At 38.6% G+C, this 18948-nt stretch overlaps 1 protein-coding gene across 2 annotated transcripts in view; it reads right to left on the minus strand.

Annotated features, from left to right (window-relative positions):
* The window catches only part of UIMC1 (ubiquitin interaction motif containing 1), a 191398-nt gene that overhangs the window by 85913 nt on the left and 86537 nt on the right, over positions 1 to 18948 (minus strand). For both annotated transcript variants that reach the window (XM_065873423.1, XM_065873424.1), the window contains exon 3: positions 1729 to 1813. In XM_065873423.1, the coding sequence (XP_065729495.1) occupies positions 1729 to 1813 (85 nt within the window). The remainder of the gene's footprint in view (positions 1 to 1728; positions 1814 to 18948) is intronic.

Genomic DNA, 18948 nt, shown 5'->3' on the forward strand with positions numbered 1-18948 from the left:
GACACAATTATATAAAAACGTGAAACACAGACAGCAAGCAAACAACTATCAACGTTCTACCAATGGTGACAAAAACCTAACTATCAATTGATAAAGATTACTGCACCTCAAAAAGTAACTATTATCAATAATTCTCAAGACTGAAAATAACTTGAGTACATTCAACAGATCTAACCATAGTGACAGCCACCTCTAGATATAACACAATGATTTAGCAACAACAACAAAAATTATGGTTAATTTTATAAGGCTGAGAATTATACCTTAAATCACCAAAATTCAAATTAACAGTGAAAAAAATCCTTCTTTATCTTCAATCAACTGTTGTAATAATTTCAGCCAGTTATCATAGTTTTGAAAACTTCACTGAAATACTTAAACATCTCACATGACATTAAAATGCAAAAATACAGTAATTATTAAACGACTTCACAATTGAGTAACAAAGTCAGAAGAGAAAAAACTTCCAACAAAGGATTTTTCTGATACTGTGATTTATAGTAATAAATATATACCTAATCTTTGCCCCTGGCCCTGTCACAGAGCTCCTAATACCCTTGGAATTTCCTCAATGAAAAGAGCAATAAAGATGTCTTTTGTTATTCGTAACAATCCCCTCTTTGGCACATCAGAGACTATGTTAATGAACTTACTTTTAGAAAGCCCCTAAGGATGGGGGCTGGTCGCCAGGGGGAACCAACCAAGGTATTAGAGGATTAGAACTTTCATTCCAACTCCCCAATGTCCAAGGGAGAGGGGCTGGCTGGAAGTTGAACCAATGGCCAATGATTTAATCAACCATACCTGCATAATGAAGCCTCCATAAAAATACATGAACTACAATGTTTGGTGAGCTTCCAGGTTGGTGAATATGTGTGTGTACTGGGAGGATGACATACCTGGACAGGACATGGAGATCCGCACCCCTTTTCCTATATCTTGTCCTATGCATCTCGTCCATCTAGCTGTTCCTGAGTTATACACTTTATAACAAACCAGTCATCTAATAAGTAAACTTTCCCTGAATTCTGAGAGCCATTTTAACAAATTAATCAAACCCAAGAAAGGGGTCATGGGAACCTCTGATTTACAGCAAGTCAGTCAGAAGCACAGGTAACAACCTGGAATTGCAACTGCCGTCTAAAAGAAGGGGTAGTCCTGCAGAATTAAGCCCTTAACTTGTGGGATCTGAGAGTGTCAGATTTCCTTAAATTGTAGGGCACCCAGTGTCTGCCAGAGAGCTGGAGAACCGCTTGGTGTGGGGGAAAAAAAACCCTACACATTTGATGACCAGAGTGAAGTGTTAAGAATACAGGAAACACACAGAAGAGTTTTTCCCTAAAAATTTTAATGAACAAAAGAGTAAAACACACCATTATTGGAGCCACTAAGTGACTTTCTAAGTGTTATCTGCATGTTATTGATGAGGAAACAGAGGTAGGCTGAAAGTAGTGGCTTGCCTAAAGTCCACACAGTAAGGTGGAGCAAGGATTCAAATCCAAATCCTAACTCTGAAGATCACATTTTTAATTTCAACATTGTATTTAATAAGTCATTTATATATGCTATAGGTTAATTGTGATCCCTACAAATTTTAATGAAACCCAGAATTAACAGGAAGCACACACAACCTTATTCAGAGAAACCTCTTCCTAATGAAGAAACCAGTGTCAGGTCTATGATTGTTGTAATTTCGAAACCATTCTCAACACAAAAATGAAAACATACGTGCAATTTTTCTTTTAGCCAAACACTTTGCTCTATTCAACTGTTTTGTCTTCATTTTCTGCAATCCATTCTCCTCCTTTGGTTCCTGTTGCAAAATAAGAAATATGATCAGGGTGACTGCCATTAGAAGTAGTACTCTTTCTATCTCCTCTACAGCCAACAGAGGCCACTGAGCCTCTGAAGAATCAGTGGTGGTTTTAAATGTTCAAAGAAAACATCAGAAAAAGATTCTTACAGTAGAAAAAGGAAAATGTAGACTCAGAACCAATAAAAATTAAAAATCATAACATACTGACATAATTATCTGTCATATACAAGCTCATGTAAAACTGGTCCATCTGCAAAATACCTGCAAGTACGCATCCAAGTTCAGAGAAAGCTTGATTCAAGGTTTAAAAATCAGTAATAGGGCTTCCCTGGTGGCGCAGTGGTTGAGACTCCACCTGCCGATGCAGAGGACACGGGTTTGTGCCCTAGTCTGGGAAGATCCCACATGCCGCGGAGCGGCTGGGCCCGTGAGCCATGGCCACTAAGCCTGCACATCCGGAGCCTGTGCTCCGCAATGGGAGAGGCTACAGCAGTGAGAGGCCCGCATACCGCAAAAAAAAAAAAAATCAATAATAAAGTTTAAACTCAGTGCAGAGTCACTTATTTTAAATCAGTACTTTAAAAAGCAACAGAACTGAGGAAAAGTATGCAACATATTTATCAGATAAAGGGCTAATTTTCCTTATATATAGAGCTCTTATAAATCAATACAGAGACCAATATTTAACCTCCTCCCATAGACAAAGAATATGATAAAACACTTCATAGAAAAACATACACAAGGGGCTCATAAGTATGTAAATCATAACAATTATATAGATACTTTTTTAAACCTATATTAATAGTAAAAATGAAAATGTTTTATAAAACATTTATTGTGGGGAAACAAGTACTTTCATACCACTGATGGAATACAATGGATGCAAATCATTATTTTGTGTACCTGGAACTAATACAGCATTGTATGTAAATTATACTTCAATTACTCTGTGTGTGTGTGTGTGTGTGTGTGTGTGTGTGTGTGTGTGTGTGTGAACACCGGGAGGAAATGCATCAAAATGCTAATGGTGGGACCTCTTTGGTGGTCCAGTGGTAAAGAATCTGCCTTGCAATGCAGGGGATGCAGGTTCAATCCCTGGTCAGGGAACTAAGATCCCACATGCCGTGGGGCAGCTAAGCCCTTGTGCCACAACTACTGGGATCACGTGCCTCAATTACAGCCCATGTGCTGCAAGCTAAAGAGCCCACGCGCTCTGGAACCCACATGCCACAACTAGAGAAGAGAAAACCTGCACACCACAACTAGAGAGAAGCCCACGCACCACAATGAAGAGCCCACACACCACAACAAAAGATCCCACGTGCCTCAACAAAAGATTGTGAGTGCCACAACTAAGACCCAACGCAGCCAAAAATAAATTAAATAAATAAATAATAAATAAATCTTTAAAAAATAATTTAAAACGCTAATGGTGGTTATGTCTAGAGGGTGGGGATTATGGGTGATTATCATGTTTTAGTTTAGGCTTCTATGTATTTCTAATTGCCTGCAATTAGATATTGCTTGTAAAATCAGGAAGAAAACAATAAACGTCATTAAAAATGAAAAAAAAGAATACAGACAAAGGTGATCCAATAAATGTATAATTGGGGTCTCTAAAGAAGAAAACAAAACAATGAAAAAGACTAACATAAACACTATAATCAAAAAAAAATTTATAAGGGAGAAAACACCTGAATCTACAAACTGAAAGTATATACGATTTACCTGGGAAAATGGACCCTGAACAGTCAATTTCCAGACATATACTAATATACCTATCTTACCCAAGAAAAAATTTTAAAGCATGCAGACTAACAAAAAGGCCTAATTACTGACCAAAAAAAGGAAAATAAACTGGACTTATGAAATGCAACACACAAAGCAAAAAAATAAGGCGGCAGCATTTTAAAGAAACTCAAGGGAAAAAATATTTTTTTAAACCAATCATTTTGGATTCCAACAAGCAGTCTTTCAGATATCAAGATTATACAAAAACAGTATCAAACACATAAGAACTCAGGAAATACTATACTCACAAGGCCCACCTGTCAAATCTAATTAAAAACAAGCACTATTCAACTAAAAAATGATTTTAGAGAAACTTGGCAAAAGAACTGATAGTGAATATTTAATATATTAAATTTTGGAACTAAGACTAAAAGTACAGGTGAGAACAGAAAAAAGCATGTAAATATTATATGCAGAAATGATGCAACTAATAAATGAGAGAAGACAGAAGTGGAAAACAGAATAAGTTCATTGACTATTGCATGCACTATAAGTGAAAGTCAAAGGATACTATTTATAACTGACAAACCAGATCACAGAAAGCTAAATTTTTAAAAATAAGGAAGAAAGGAGCTATAAAAGTCATTAATATAAGATAAACTCTGGGCTCCCCTGGTGGCTCAGTGATTAAGAATCCGCCTGCCAATGCAGGGGACACGGGTTCGAGCCCTGGTCCGGGAAGATCCCACATGCAACTAAGCCCATGCACCACAACTACTGAGCCTGCGCTCTAGAGGCCACAAACCACAACTACTGAGCCCATGCACCACAACTACTGAAGGCCGCGCACCTAGAGCCCGTGCTCCGCAACAAGAGAAACCACCACAATGAGAAGCCCATGCACCGCAACAAAGAGTAGCCCCCACTCGCCACAACCAGAGAAAGCCCATGCACCACAACAGAGAGTAGCCCCCACTCGCCACAACCAGAGAAAGCCCATGCATAGCAACGAAGACCCAACACAGTCAAAAATAAATTAATTAAATAATTAAATTAAAAGAAAAAAAAGATAAACTCTAACAAACAAACAAAATTATAGAAAGAATAATTCCTGTAACATGGAAGTGAGTATCTGTTACCAGTGGGGGGTGAGTGAGGGAGGGAAGTAAAGGAGATGGGAAGAACTTTTATTTTTAAATATTGTACAAAGATGTAAAACTATACTTTCCAATATGTTAAAGTCAACTTAATCTAGGTTTCATAAGCATGTTAAAATAATTCATATTTCAATAAAGGGCAAACACCTGTATGAAGATTCTTGAAAAAATCATGGAAAATGCATTTTTTAATATGGAGTTTTACATAAGAGAACATGCATTAATTTAATAAAGCAACATTATCCAACAATATTAATTTTCTGCCCTACTTCACTTTCTCTGAGCCCTCTTGACATATATCATCAATTGGAAAACTCTATCAACTGTGTTTGGTGATATGCATCCAGTGTGACACTTTGATGTTTTATTCATTTGCTTGAAATTGAATTATTTTCCCTAAAAATAAATAAAACAAAAAACATATACCAAAAAATATGCCTAAAGCAGAGCACCAAAAATCAAAGAATATAGAAAAAAATATATAGTGAATATAACAGAATCTAAGAAAATTCAACTCAAAGCTATATATAAGAGACCGTGTTCCAGAAAGAACACAGCCATTCTGGATCATAAGGTGATCCAGAATGGCTGAAAATGAAAGGTCTAGAAGATAATGGTAATCACCTAAATCTGAATCTCTCCACATATGATCCCAGAAAAAAAAACAAGACCAACAAGGACCAGAAATAACACCATCTATGACCAATGCCTTCAGCATTATTAGGAGACAAAACATACCACAAACTTCAAATAACCAGTGAGCAGAGAAATAAACAACAAATTCTAAGAGCTCCCACTGCGGTTGCAAGTCTGTGAGTACACAGTACAGAGAAAGGGAAGGCTTAAGAGACTCCATGAAAAATAAGAAAAAGAGATGAAAAACTGAAAGCACAGACAAAATCACCTTCAGAATTAGTGTCCCACACTAAGGCCAAACACCAAGATGTGGTGCTGCACACAGTCAGCTACATTTTAAAGGGCTTGAAAGTGAGAGGAACAAAAGTGCAACCACAGAGATGCACTGCTACTGGAAAAGAGGGAGATACACAAAGAAGAGGTGGTACCCCTCAGATTCATGGAAGAAAAAGAAAGGAGGAAAAAAAATGAAGGGTCCTGAAGAAAAAAATGAAACATGCCAACCTCTCCTCCCCACCCTCCCAAGTGCACGAATATCAACAATAACATCCATAAAAGAAACTGTACTTCACTAGACTGAAGTACGCTAAAGTGACAAAAGGGAAGCTTTTGTCCAGGAAATGATAAGAATAAAAGAAGAAATTCCAAACTAAGCAACTATAAAACAAAAACACAAAATGCAAATAAAAACATTTCCATTTATGAACATTCTCCTCTAATCACCAACCCAGAAAAAGAAATTAACACATTCCAAACAAATTTGAAAGAATCGTCTCCAGGTTAAGAAAAACCTAGAATCAGAAATTTAAAACTCAGCCCATAAACTGACAAAAAAAGGAACAAATGAAATGAAAGTTGATAAAATTCGGGAAAAAAACTGAAAATAGATAAAACCATCTCAAAAAATAAAAGTGGGTCTCCAAAGAAAAACTATACAAGTAAAAATCTAAAAGAGTCACTGAAGAAATACAAAAAAACAATGAGAAAATGAAGGGACTAACCTATAGCAGGGGTGCCCAACACCCGGGCCGTGGACCAGTACTGGTCTGCGGCCTGTTAGGAACCAGGTCGCACAGCAGGAGGTGAGCAGCAGGCGAGTGAGTGAAGCTTCACGTGCCCGTCACCACTGCTCGCACTACCGCCTGAACCATCCCCCGCCCACCCTCCCACCACCCAGCCATGGAAAAATTGTCTTCCACGAAACAGGTCCCTGGCGCCAAAAAGTCTGGGGACCACTGACCTATAGGATAGAGCAGAGAAAAGAACAAAATGAAAATAGGTATGCTACATTTCACATAAAAAGAAGTGGAATTAAGAAAACATGAATGGGCTTATTTTTGCTTTAAAGCAATGTAAGAATAAAAAAGAAATCAATAAAATTGGTTATCAACAGGGGTGAGGGATGTGGAATAGGGAGTACAGGATGGAAAAGCAAGATAATTTCAGTATATCTTTCTCTACAGACTTCATTTGTTCAAAAAAGCTTCCTACATAATGCAAACTTCCTACATAATGCAAAAATAAAATTAAATCAACAAGAATGGGAAGAAAACTAAAAAGCAATGCACAAACAATCAGTTGGACAGTACATTTTAAAGTACCTCAAGAACTTTATTAAATATAAAAGGTCTAAACACATTGGTTTAAAAAAAGAGAGACTGTCAGCCTGTATAAAATTAGAAAGATCAAACTCTGTGCTACCTACAAGAAACCCCAATAAAACATAAAGACATAACTAGGTTAAAAGTTAAAATACCAACAAATGGTGCTGGGAAAACTGGATACACACGAGCAAAAGAAGGAACTTAGACCCCTATCTTATACCATACACAAAAGCTAATACCACAAAATGGATCAAAGACCTAAATATAAGTGCTAAAATTTTAAAACACTTAGAAGAAAACACAGGGGAAAAGCTTCATGACACTGGATTTGGCAATGATTTTTTTGGTTATGACACCAAGGCACAAGAAACAAAAGAAAAAATAGATAAACTGGACTAAATTTAAAACTACTGTGCATCAGGGCTTCCCTGGTGATGCAGTGGTTGAGAGTCCACCTGCCGATGCAGGGGACACGGGTTCGTGCTCCGGTCCGGGAAGATCCCACATGCCACGGAGCGGCTGGGCCCGTGAGCCGTGGCCGCTCAGCCTGCACGTCCAGAGCCTGTGCTCTGCAACAGGAGAGGCCACAACAGTGAGAGGCCTGTGTACCGCAAAAAAACCCAAAAAAAACCCTACTGTATATCAAAAGATATCAACAGAGTAAAAAGGCAACCTATGGAATGGGAGAATATATGTGCAAAACATATATCTGACAAGAGGCTAAGGAGAATATATGTGCAAAACATATATCTGACGAGGGGCTAACTATCCACAACATATAAAGAACTCCTACAATTCAATGACAATGTAAATATACTTACCCTAAAAATTGTTAAAATGGTAAATCTTATGTTATATATATTTTACCACTACACACACACACACAAAACATCTCATACTATACACAAAAATTAGCTCAAAATGGAACAAAGACCAAATCATAAGCACTAAAATTAAAAAACTCTTAGGGATCAACTTCATGACTTTATATTTGGCAATATATTCTCAGATATGATACTAAAAGCATAAGCAACCAAAGGGGAAAAAACAGATAAGCTGGACTTCATCAAAATTTAAAACTGTTGTGCATCAAGAAACATTAAGGAAGTGAAAAGACAACCCCAAAAATGAAAGAACATATTTGCAAATAATATACCTGATAGGAGGTTTAATATGCAAAATATTAAAAGGACCACCGAACAACAAAAAGACAAACTGCACTGTATAAATGGACAAAGGCCTTGAACAGACGATGCTCCAAAGAAGCTATACAAATGGATAACAAGTACAAAAAAGATGCTCAAGCTCATCAGCCATTAGGGAAATGCAAGTCAAAACCACAATAAGAAACCACTACACACCCACTAGGGTGATAATAAAAAATAACAAGTGTTATCAAGAACATAGAGAAACTGGAACCCCAGTACATTGTTGACAGAAATGTAAAACAGTGCAGCCGCTGTGGGGAAAAAAAGGAATGAAGTACTGTTACATGCTACAATATGGATGAACCTTGAAAACATATGTTAAGTGAAAGAAGTTAGTCACAAAAGCCCACATATTGTATGATTCCATTTATAAGACACGCCCAGAATACGCAAATCCATAGAGACAAAAAAGCAGATGAGTGGTTGCCTAGGGCTGGGAGTTTGGGGGGAAAAGGACAATGACTGCTGATGGGAACTGGTTTCTTTCTTAATTAATGAAACTGTTATAAAATTGATAGTGGTGATAGTTGTACAACTCTATGAACATACTAAGAACCAATAATTATACTTTAATTTAGTGAATTATATAATATGTAATTTTATCTCAATAAAACTGACTATGGAAACATATTAGGATAGCTAGGCAATACTGAGGGGCCACTTGAGGTTTGTGGTCTTAAATATAACATGAGCACTGTTGTGCTCCTTAGGTAGGGACACATAATAGGTGGAGAATGGGATTTAACCAAAATTGGGTTTTCCCAGGGAGTACAGTAGAAATTAGAAATAAGTTGAGAGAAACAGAAGCATGTGGAGGCTAAACAATATGCTACTAAACAACCAAGGAATCACTGAAGAAATCAAAGAGGAAATCAAAATATACCTAGAGACACATAAAAATGAAAACATGACAATTCAAAACCTATGGGGTCAGTCGTTCACAAGCTGAGGCGCCGGCACAGCCGTTTCGCCCTGGCAACTCTGGTCTGAAGTGCCAGGTGTGAGGCCTCTTCATGCAGTATCCTGTGAGCAAGTGATATTAGATGAAGCACAAAGGAAAAAAAGGTAAAATTCTGCAGGAAGTCTGGCAAGGATATTTTAACTCCTCCTCAGATATTCTGGAGCCTTCATTGCCTGGTTTCCACTGACCCCACTAAAAAGACCTCATTGCTGCTGGACACAATTACCATTCCACGAGGGGAAGACCTTGGAAGAGTAAGACACAGAGACCACCTTCTTCCCCACAGATACACCAGAAATACATCTACACGTGGAACAACTCCTACAGAATACCTACTGAACGCTGGCAGAAGACCTCAGACCTCCCAAAAGGCAAGAAAGTCCCCACGTACCTGGGTAGGGCAAAAGAAAAAAGAATAAACAGAGACAAAAAGATAGGGACGGGACCTGCACCACTGGGAGGGAGCTGTGAAGGAGGAAAGGTTTCCACACACTAGGAAGCCCCTTCGCAGGCGGACACTGTGGGTGGCAGAGGGGGAAAGCTTCGGAGCCGCGGAGGACAGCACAGCAACAGGGGTGCGGAGGGCAAAGCGGAGATATTCCCGCACAGCGGATCGGTGCCGACTGGCACTCACCAGCCCGAGAGGCTTCTCTGCTCACCCGAGGGGCGGACGGGGCTGGGGGCTGCGGCTCGGGCTTTGGTCAGGGAGAGGACTGGGGTTGGCGGCGTGAGCACAGCCTGCAGGGGGTTAGTGCACCACGGCTAGCCAGGAGGGAGTCCGAGAGGAAAAGTCTGGACCTGCCGAAGAGGCTAGAGACTTTTTCTTCCCTCTTTGTTTCCTTGTGCACGAGGAGACGGGATTAAGAGTGCTGCTTAAAAGAGCTCCAGAGACGGGCCCGAGTCGCGGCTAAAAGCGCGGACCCCAGAGACGGGCATGAGACGCTAAGATTGCAGCTGCCGCCACCAAGAAGCCTGTGTGTGAGCACAGGTCACTAGCCACACCCCCCTTCCGGGGAGCCTGTGCAGCCCGCCAACGCCAGGGTCCCGGGATCCAGGGACAACTTGCCCGGGAGAACACACTGCGCGCCTCAGGCTGGTACAACCTCATGCTGGACTCTGCTGCCGCAGGCTCGCTCCCCACTCCGTACCCCTCCCTCCCCTCGGCCTGAGTGAGTCAGAGTCCCCGAAGCAGCTGCTCCTTTAACCCAGTCCGGTCTGAGCTAAGAACAGACGCGCTCCGGTGACATACACGCAGAGGCGGGGCCAAATCCAAAGCTGAGCCCCTGGGAGCTGTGCGAACAAAGAAGAGAAAGGGAAAATCTCTGCCAGAAGCCTCAGAAGCAGTGGATTGAAGCTCCACAATCAACTTGATGTACCCTGTATCTGTGGAATACATGAATAGACAACAAATCATCCCAAAGTGAGGAGGTGGACTTTGAGAGCAAGATTTATTATTTTTTCCCCTTTTCCTCTTTTTGTGAGTGTGTATGTATATGCTTCTGTGTGAGATTTTGTCTGTATAGCTTTGCTTCCACCATTTGTCCTAGGGTTCTATCTGTCCTTTCTGTTTTCTTTTTTAAAAAAATTGTTTTTCTTAATAATTACTTTTTATTTTAATAACTTTATTTTATCTTCCTTCCTTAATTCTTTCTTTCCCTCCCTCCCTCTCTCTCTCTCTCTTTCTTTCTTTCTACTTTTTCTCCCTTTTATTCTGAGCCGTGTACATGAAAGGCTCTTGGTGCTGCAGCCAGGAGTCACTACTGTACCTCTGAGGTGGGAGAGCCAACTTCAGGACACTGGTCCACAAGAGACCTCCCAGCTCTATGTAATATCAAACAGCGAAAATCTCCCAGAGATCTCCATCTCAACACCAGCACCCAGCTTCACTCAACGACCAGCAAGCTACAGTGCTGGACACCCTATGCCAAACAACTAGCAAGACAGGAACACAACCCCACCCATTAGCAGAGAGGCTGCCTAAAATCATAATAAGTCCACAGACATCCAAAAACACACCACCAGACGTGGACCTGCCCACCAGAAAGACAAGATCCAGCCTCATCCACCAGAACACAGGCACTACTCCCCTCCACCAGGAAGCCTACACAACCCACTGAACCAACCTTAGCCACTGAGGACAGACACCAAAAACAACGGGAACTACGAACCTGCAGCCTGCAAAAAGGAGACCCCAAACACAGTAAGATAAGCAAAATGAGAAGACAGAAAAACACACAAAAGATGAAGGAGCAAGATAAAAACCCACCAGACCTAACAAATGAAGAGGAAATAGGCAGTCTACCTGAAAAAGAATTCAGAATAATCATAGTAAAGATGATCCAAAATCTTGGAAATAAAATAGACAAAATGCAAGAAACATTTAACAAGGACCTAGAAGAACTAAAGATGAAACAAGCAACGATGAACAACACAAGAAATGAAATGAAAAATACTCTAGATGGGATCAATAGCAGAATAACTGAGGCAGAAGAACAGGTAAGTGACCTGGAAGATAAAATAGTGGAAATAACTACTGCAGAGCAGAATAAAGAAAAAAGAATGAAAAGAACTGAGGACAGTCTCAGAGACCTCTGGGACAACATTAAATGCACCAACATTCGAATTATAGGGGTTCCAGAAGAAGAAGAGAAAAAGAAAGAGAATGAGAAAATATTTGAAGAGATTATAGTAGAAAACTTCCCTAATATGGGAAAGGAAATAGTTAATCAAGTCCAGGGAGTCCCATACAGCATAAACCGAAGGAGAAATACGCCAAGACACATATTAATCAAACTGTAAAAAATTAAATACAAAGAAAGCATATTAAAAGCAGCAAGGGAAAAACAACAAATAACACACAAGGAAATCCCCATAAAGTTAACAGCTGATCTTTCAGCAGAAACTCTGCAAGCCAGAAGGGACTGGCAGGACATATTTAAAGTGATGAAGGAGAAAAACCTGCAACCAAGATTACTCTACACAGCAAGGATCTCATTCAGATTTGATGGAGAAATTAAAACCTTTACAGACAAGCAAAAGCTGAGAGAGTTCAGCACCAACAAATGAGCTTAAGACCAAATGCTAAAGGAACTTCTCTAGGCAAGAAACACAGGAGAAGGAAAAGACCTAAAATTACGAACCCAAAACAATTAAGAAAATGGGAACAGGAACATACATATCAATAATTACCTTAAATGTAAATGGACTAAATGCTCCCACCAAAAGACACAGATTGGCTGAATGGATACAAAAACAAGACCCTTATATATGCTGTCTACAAGAGACCCACTTCAGACCTAGAGACACATACAGACTGAAAGTAAGGGGATGGGGAAAGATATTTCATGCAAATGGAAACCAAAAGAAAACTGGAGTAGCAATTCTCTTATCAGACAAAATAGACTTTCAAATAAAGACTATTAGAAGAGACAAAGAAGGAAACCACATAATGATCAAGGGATCGATCCAAGAAGAAGATATAACAATTGTAAATATTTATGCACCCAACATAGGAGTACCTCAATACATAAGGCAAATACTAACAGCCATAAAAGGGGAAATCGACAGTAACACATTCACAGTAGGGGACTTTAACACCCCACTTTCACCAATGGACAGATCATCCAAAATGAAAATAAATAAGGACACACAAGCTTTAAATGATACATTAAACAAGATGGACTTAATTGATATTTATAGGACATTCCATCCAAAAACAACAGAATACACATTTTTCTCTAGTGCTCATGGAACATTCTCCAGGATACATGATATCCTGGGTCACAAATCAAGCCTTGGTAAATTTAAGAAAATTGAAATCATATCAAGTATCTTTTCCAAACACAACACTATGAGACTAGATATCAATTACAGGAAAAGATCTGTAAAAAATACAAACACATGAAGGTTAAACAATACACTACTTAATAACGAAGTGATCACTGAAGAAATCAAAGAGGAAATAAAAAAATACCTAGAAATAAATGACAATGGAGACACAACGACCCAAAACCTATGGGATGCAGCAAAAGCAGTTCTAAGGGGGAAGTTTATAGCAATACAAGCCCACCTTAAGAAGCAGGAAACATCTCGAATAAACAACCTAACCTTGCACCTCAAGCAATTAGAGAAAGAAGAACAAAAAAACCCCAAAGCTAGCAAAAGGAAAGAAATCATAAAAATCAGATCAGAAATAAATGAAAAAGAAATGAAGGAAATGATAGCAAAGATCAATAAAACTAAAAGCTGGTTCTTTGAGAAGATCAACAAAATTGATAAACCATTAGCCAGACTCATCAAGAAAAAAAGGGAGAAGACTCAAATCCATAGAATTAGAAATGAAAAAGGAGACATAACAACTAACACTGCAGAAATACAAAAGATCATGAGAGATTACTACAAGCAACTCTATTCCAATAAAATGGACAACATTTTAGAAGAAATGGACAAATTCTTAGAAATAAACAACCTGCCAAGACTGAATCAGGAAGAAATAGAAAATATGAACAGACCAATCACAAGCACTGAAATTGAAACTGTGATAAAAATCTTCCAACAAACAAAAGCCCAGGACCAGATGGCTTCACAGGCGAATTCTATCAAACATTTAGAGAGGAGCTAACATCTATCCTTCTCAAACTCTTCCAAAATATAGCAGAGGGAGGAACACTCCCAAACTCATTCTATGAGGCCACCATCACCCTGATACCAAACGCAGACAAGGATATCGCAAAGAAAGAAAACTACAGGCCAATATCACTGATGAACATAGATGCAAAAATCCTCAACAAAATACTAGCAAACAGAATCCAACAGCACATTAAAAGGATCATACACCATGATCAAGTGAGGTTTATTCCAGGAATGCAAGGATTCTCCAATATACGCAAATCAATCAACATGATACACCATATTAACAAACAGAAGGAGAAAAACCATATGATCATCTCAATAGATGCAGAGAAAGCTTTCGACAAAATTCAACACCCATTTATGATAAAAACCCTGCAAAAAGTAGGCATAGAGGGAACTTTCCTCAACATAATAAAGGCCATATATGACAAACCCACAGCCAACATCGTCCTCAATGGTGAAAAACTGAAAGCATTTCCACTAAGATCAGGAACAAGACAAAGATGTCCACTCTCACCACACTTATTCAACATAGTTTTGGAAGTTTTAGCCACAGCAATAAGAGAAGAAAAGGAAATGAAAGGAATCCAAATCGGAAAAGAAAAAGTAAAGCTGTCACTGTTTGCAGATGACATGATACTATACACAGAGAATCCTAAAGATGCTACCAGAAAACTACTAGAGCTAATCAAAGAATTTGGTAAAGTAGCAGGATACAAAATTAATGCACAGAAATCTCTGGCATTCCTATACACTAATGATGAAAAATCTGAAAGTGAAATCAAGAAAACACTCCCGTTTACCATTGCATCAAAAAGAATAAAATATCTAGGAATAAACCTACCTAAGGAGACAAAAGACCTGTATGCAGAAAATTATAAGACACAGATGAAAGAAATTAAAGATGATACAAATAGATGGAGAGATATACCATGTTCTTGGATTGGAAGAATCAACAGTGGGAAAATGACTCTACTACCCAAAGCAATCTACAGATTCAATGCAATCCCTATCAAACGACCACTGGCATTTTTCACAGAACTAGAACAAAAAATTTCATAATTTGTGGAAACACAAAAGACCCCGAATAGCCAAAGCAATCATGAGAACGAAAAACGGAGCTGGAGGAATTAGGCTCCCTGACTTCAGACTATACTACAAAGCTACAGTAATCAAGACAGTATGGTACTGGCACAAAAACAGAAAGATCAATGGAACAGGATAGAAAGCCCAGAGATAAACCCATGCACATATGGTCACCTTATCTTCGATAAAGGAGGCAGGAATGTACAGTGGAGAAAGGACAGCCTCTTCAATAAGTGGTGCTGGGAAAACTGGACAGGTACATGTATAAGTATGAGATTAGATCACTCCCTAACACCATACACAAAAATAAGCTCAAAATGGGTTAAAGACCTAAATGTAAGGCCAGAAACTATCAAACTCTTAGAGGAAAACATAAGCAGAACACTCTATGACATAAATCACAGCAAGATCCTTTTTGACCCACATCCTAGAGAAATGGAAATAAAAACAAAAATAAACAAATGGGACCTAATGAAACTTCAAAGCTTTTGCACAGCAAAGGAAACCATAAACAAGACCAAAAGACAACTCTCAGAATGGGAGAAAATGTTTGTAAATGAAGCAACTGGCAAAGGATTAATCTCCAAATTTATAAGCAGCTCATGCAGCTCAATAACAAAAAAACAAACAACCCAATCCAAAACTGGGCAGAAGACATAAATAGACATGTCTCCAAAGAAGATATACAGACTGCCAACAAACACATGAAAGAATGCTCAACATCATTAATCATCAGAGAAATGCAAATCAAAACTACAATGAAATATCATCTCACACCAGTCAGAATGGCCATCATCAAAAAATCTAGAAACAATAAATGCTGGAGAGGGTGTGGAGAAAAGGGAATACTCTTGCACTGCTGGTGGGAATGTGAATCGGTACAGCCACTATGGAGAACAGTATGGAGGTTCCTTAAAAAACTACAAATAGAACTACCATATGACCCAGCAATCCCACTAGTGGGCACAGACCCTGAGAAAACCGTAATTCAAAAAGAGTCATGTACCAAAATGTTCATTGCAGCTCTATTTACAATAGCCCGGAGATGGAAACAATGTAAGTGTCCATCATTGGATGAATGGATAAAGAAGATGTGGCACATATATACAATGGAATATTGTATTCCATTCCATTCCATGGCTGAATATTGTATCAGCCATAAAAAGAAACAAAATTGAGCCGTTTGTAGTCAGGTCGATGGACCTGGAGTCTGTCATACAGAGTGAAGTAAGTCAGATAGAGAAAGACAAATACCGTATGCTAACACATATATACGGAATTTAAGAAAAAAAAATTGTCATGAAGAACCTATGGGTAAGACAGGAATAAAGACACAGACCTACTAGAGAATGGACTTGAGGATATGGGGAGGGGGAAGGGTAAGCTGTGACAAAGCGAGAGAGTGGCATGGACATATATACACTACCAAACGTAAAACAGATAGCTAGTGGGAAGTAGCCGCATAGCACAGGGAGATCAGCTCGGTGCTTTGTGACCACCTAGGGGGTGGGATAGGGAGGGTGGGAGGGAGGGAGACGCAAGAGGGAAGAGATATGGGAACATATGTATATGTATAACGGAATCACTTTGTTATAAAGCAGAAACTAATACACCATTGTAAAGCAATTATACTCCAAAAAAGATGTAAAAATAAAAATATTTTTTTAAAGAAATAATTTCAACAGATGCCTACCTATAATAAATTTATATAATTCATATAATAAAACTTAAATGGGTGGAATCAAAAAAAAAGATTCCAAAACCTATGGGACACGACAAAAGCAGTTTTAAGAGGGAAGTTTATACCAATGCAAGCTTACCTCAGGAAACAAGTAAAATCTCAAGATACAACCTAATCTTACACTTAAAGCAACTAAAGAAAGAAGAACAAACAAAACCCAAAGTTAATAGAAAGAAAGAAATCATAAAGATCAGAGTAGAAATAAATGAAATAGAGACCAAGAAAACAGAAAGATCAATGAAACTAAAAGTTTTTTGAAAAGATAAACAAAATTGATAAACCTTTAGCCAGACACATCAAGAAAAAAAGGGAGAGTGCTCAAATCAATAAAATCAGAAATGAAAAAGGAGAAATCACAACTGACACAACAGAAATACAAAGGACCGTAAGAGACAACTTACGAGCAAGTATATGCCAAAAAAAATGAACAACCTAAAAAAAATGGACAAATTCTTAGAAAGGTACACTCTCCCAAAACTGAACCAGGAAAAAATAGAAAATATGAACACACCAATTAAAAGTACTGAAATTGAATCTGTGATTTTAAAACTCCCAACAAACAGAAGTACAGGACCAGATGGCTTCACAGACCACTTCTACCAAACATTTAAAGAAGAGTTAACACCTATCCTTCTGAAGCTACTCCAAAAAACTGCAGAGGAAGAAACACTTCCAAACTCATTCTATGAGGTCACCATCACCCTGATTCCAAAACCAGACAAAGACAACCACAAAAAAAAGAGAAAATTACAGGCCAATATCACTGATGAACATAGATGGAAAAATCCTCAATAAGATACTAGCAAACTGAATGCAACAATACATTAAAAGGATCATATACCATCATCAAGTGGGATTTATCCCAGGGATGCAAGGATTTTTCAATATCCACAAATAAACCAATGTGCTACACCACATTAAGAAATTGAAGAATAGGGACTTCCCTGGTGGCACAGTGGTTAAGAATTCGCCTGCCCATGCAGGGGACATGGGTTCGATCTGTAGTTCGGGAAGATCCCACATGCCACGTAGCAACAAAGCCCATGTGCCACAACTACTGAGCCTGCGCTCTAGAGCCCGCATGCTGCAACTACTGAAGCCCGAGAGCCTAGAGCCTGAACTCCACAACAAGAGAAGCCACTGAAATGAGAAGCCCACACATGGCAACGAAGAGCAGCCCCCGCTCGCTGCAACTACACAGAGGTCACGCACAGCAATGCAGCCAAAAGACCCAATGCAGCCAAAAAAAAAAAAAAAAAAAACAACGAATTGAAGAATAAAAACCATATGATCATCTCAAAAGATGCAGAAAAAGCTTTTGATAAAATACAACATCCATTTATGATAAAAACTCTCCAGAAAGTGGGCATAGGGGAAATCTACCTCAACGTAAAAAAGGCCACATATGACAAACTCACGTTAATATCATATTCAATGGTGAAAAACTGAAAGCATTTCCTCTAAGATCAGGAAAAAGACAAGGATGTCCACTCTCGCCACTTTTTATTCAACATAGTTTTGGAAGTCCTAGCCACAGCAATCAGAGAAGAACAAGAAATAAAAGGGACCTAATTTGGAAAAGAGGAAGTAAAATTGTCACTCTTTGCAGGCGACATGATGCTACACATAGCAAATCCTAAAGACACTACCAGAAAACTACTAGAGCTCATCAACGAATTCGGTAAAGTTGCAACATACAAAATTAATACACAGAAATCTGTTGCATTTCTATACACTAACAACAAAAGATCAGAAAGAGAAATTAAGGAAACAATCCCATTTACCATCACATCAAAAAGAATAAAATACCTAGGAATAAACCTACCTAAGGAGGCAAAAGACCTGTACTCTGAAAACTGTAAGACGCTGATGAAAGAAATCAAATAAGACACAAACAGATGGAAAGATATACCATGTTTTTGGATTGGAAGAATCAATATTGTCAAAATGACCATACTACCCAAGTCAATCTACAGATTCAATGCAATCTCTATCAAACTACCAATGGCACTTTTCACAGAACTAAAACAAAAAACTTTTAAATTTGTATGGAAACACAAAAGACCCAAAGCAATGTTGAGAAAGAAAAACGAAGCTCGAGAAATCAGGGGCCCTGACTTCAGACTATACTACAAAGCTACAGTCATCAAAACAAAATGGTCCTACCACAGAAACAGAAATATAGATCAATAGAACAGGATAGAAAGCCCAGAAATAAATCCACTCACCTATGGTCAATTAATCTATGACAAAGGAGGCAAGGATATGCAATAGAGAAAAGACAGTCTCTTCAATAAGTGGTGCTGGGAAAACTGGACAGCTACATGTAAAAGAATGAAATTAGAACATTCTCTAACACCATACACAAAAATAAAC

This window comes from Phocoena phocoena, chromosome 3 (genome assembly GCF_963924675.1).
Source record: "Phocoena phocoena chromosome 3, mPhoPho1.1, whole genome shotgun sequence".
NCBI lineage: Eukaryota > Metazoa > Chordata > Mammalia > Artiodactyla > Phocoenidae > Phocoena > Phocoena phocoena.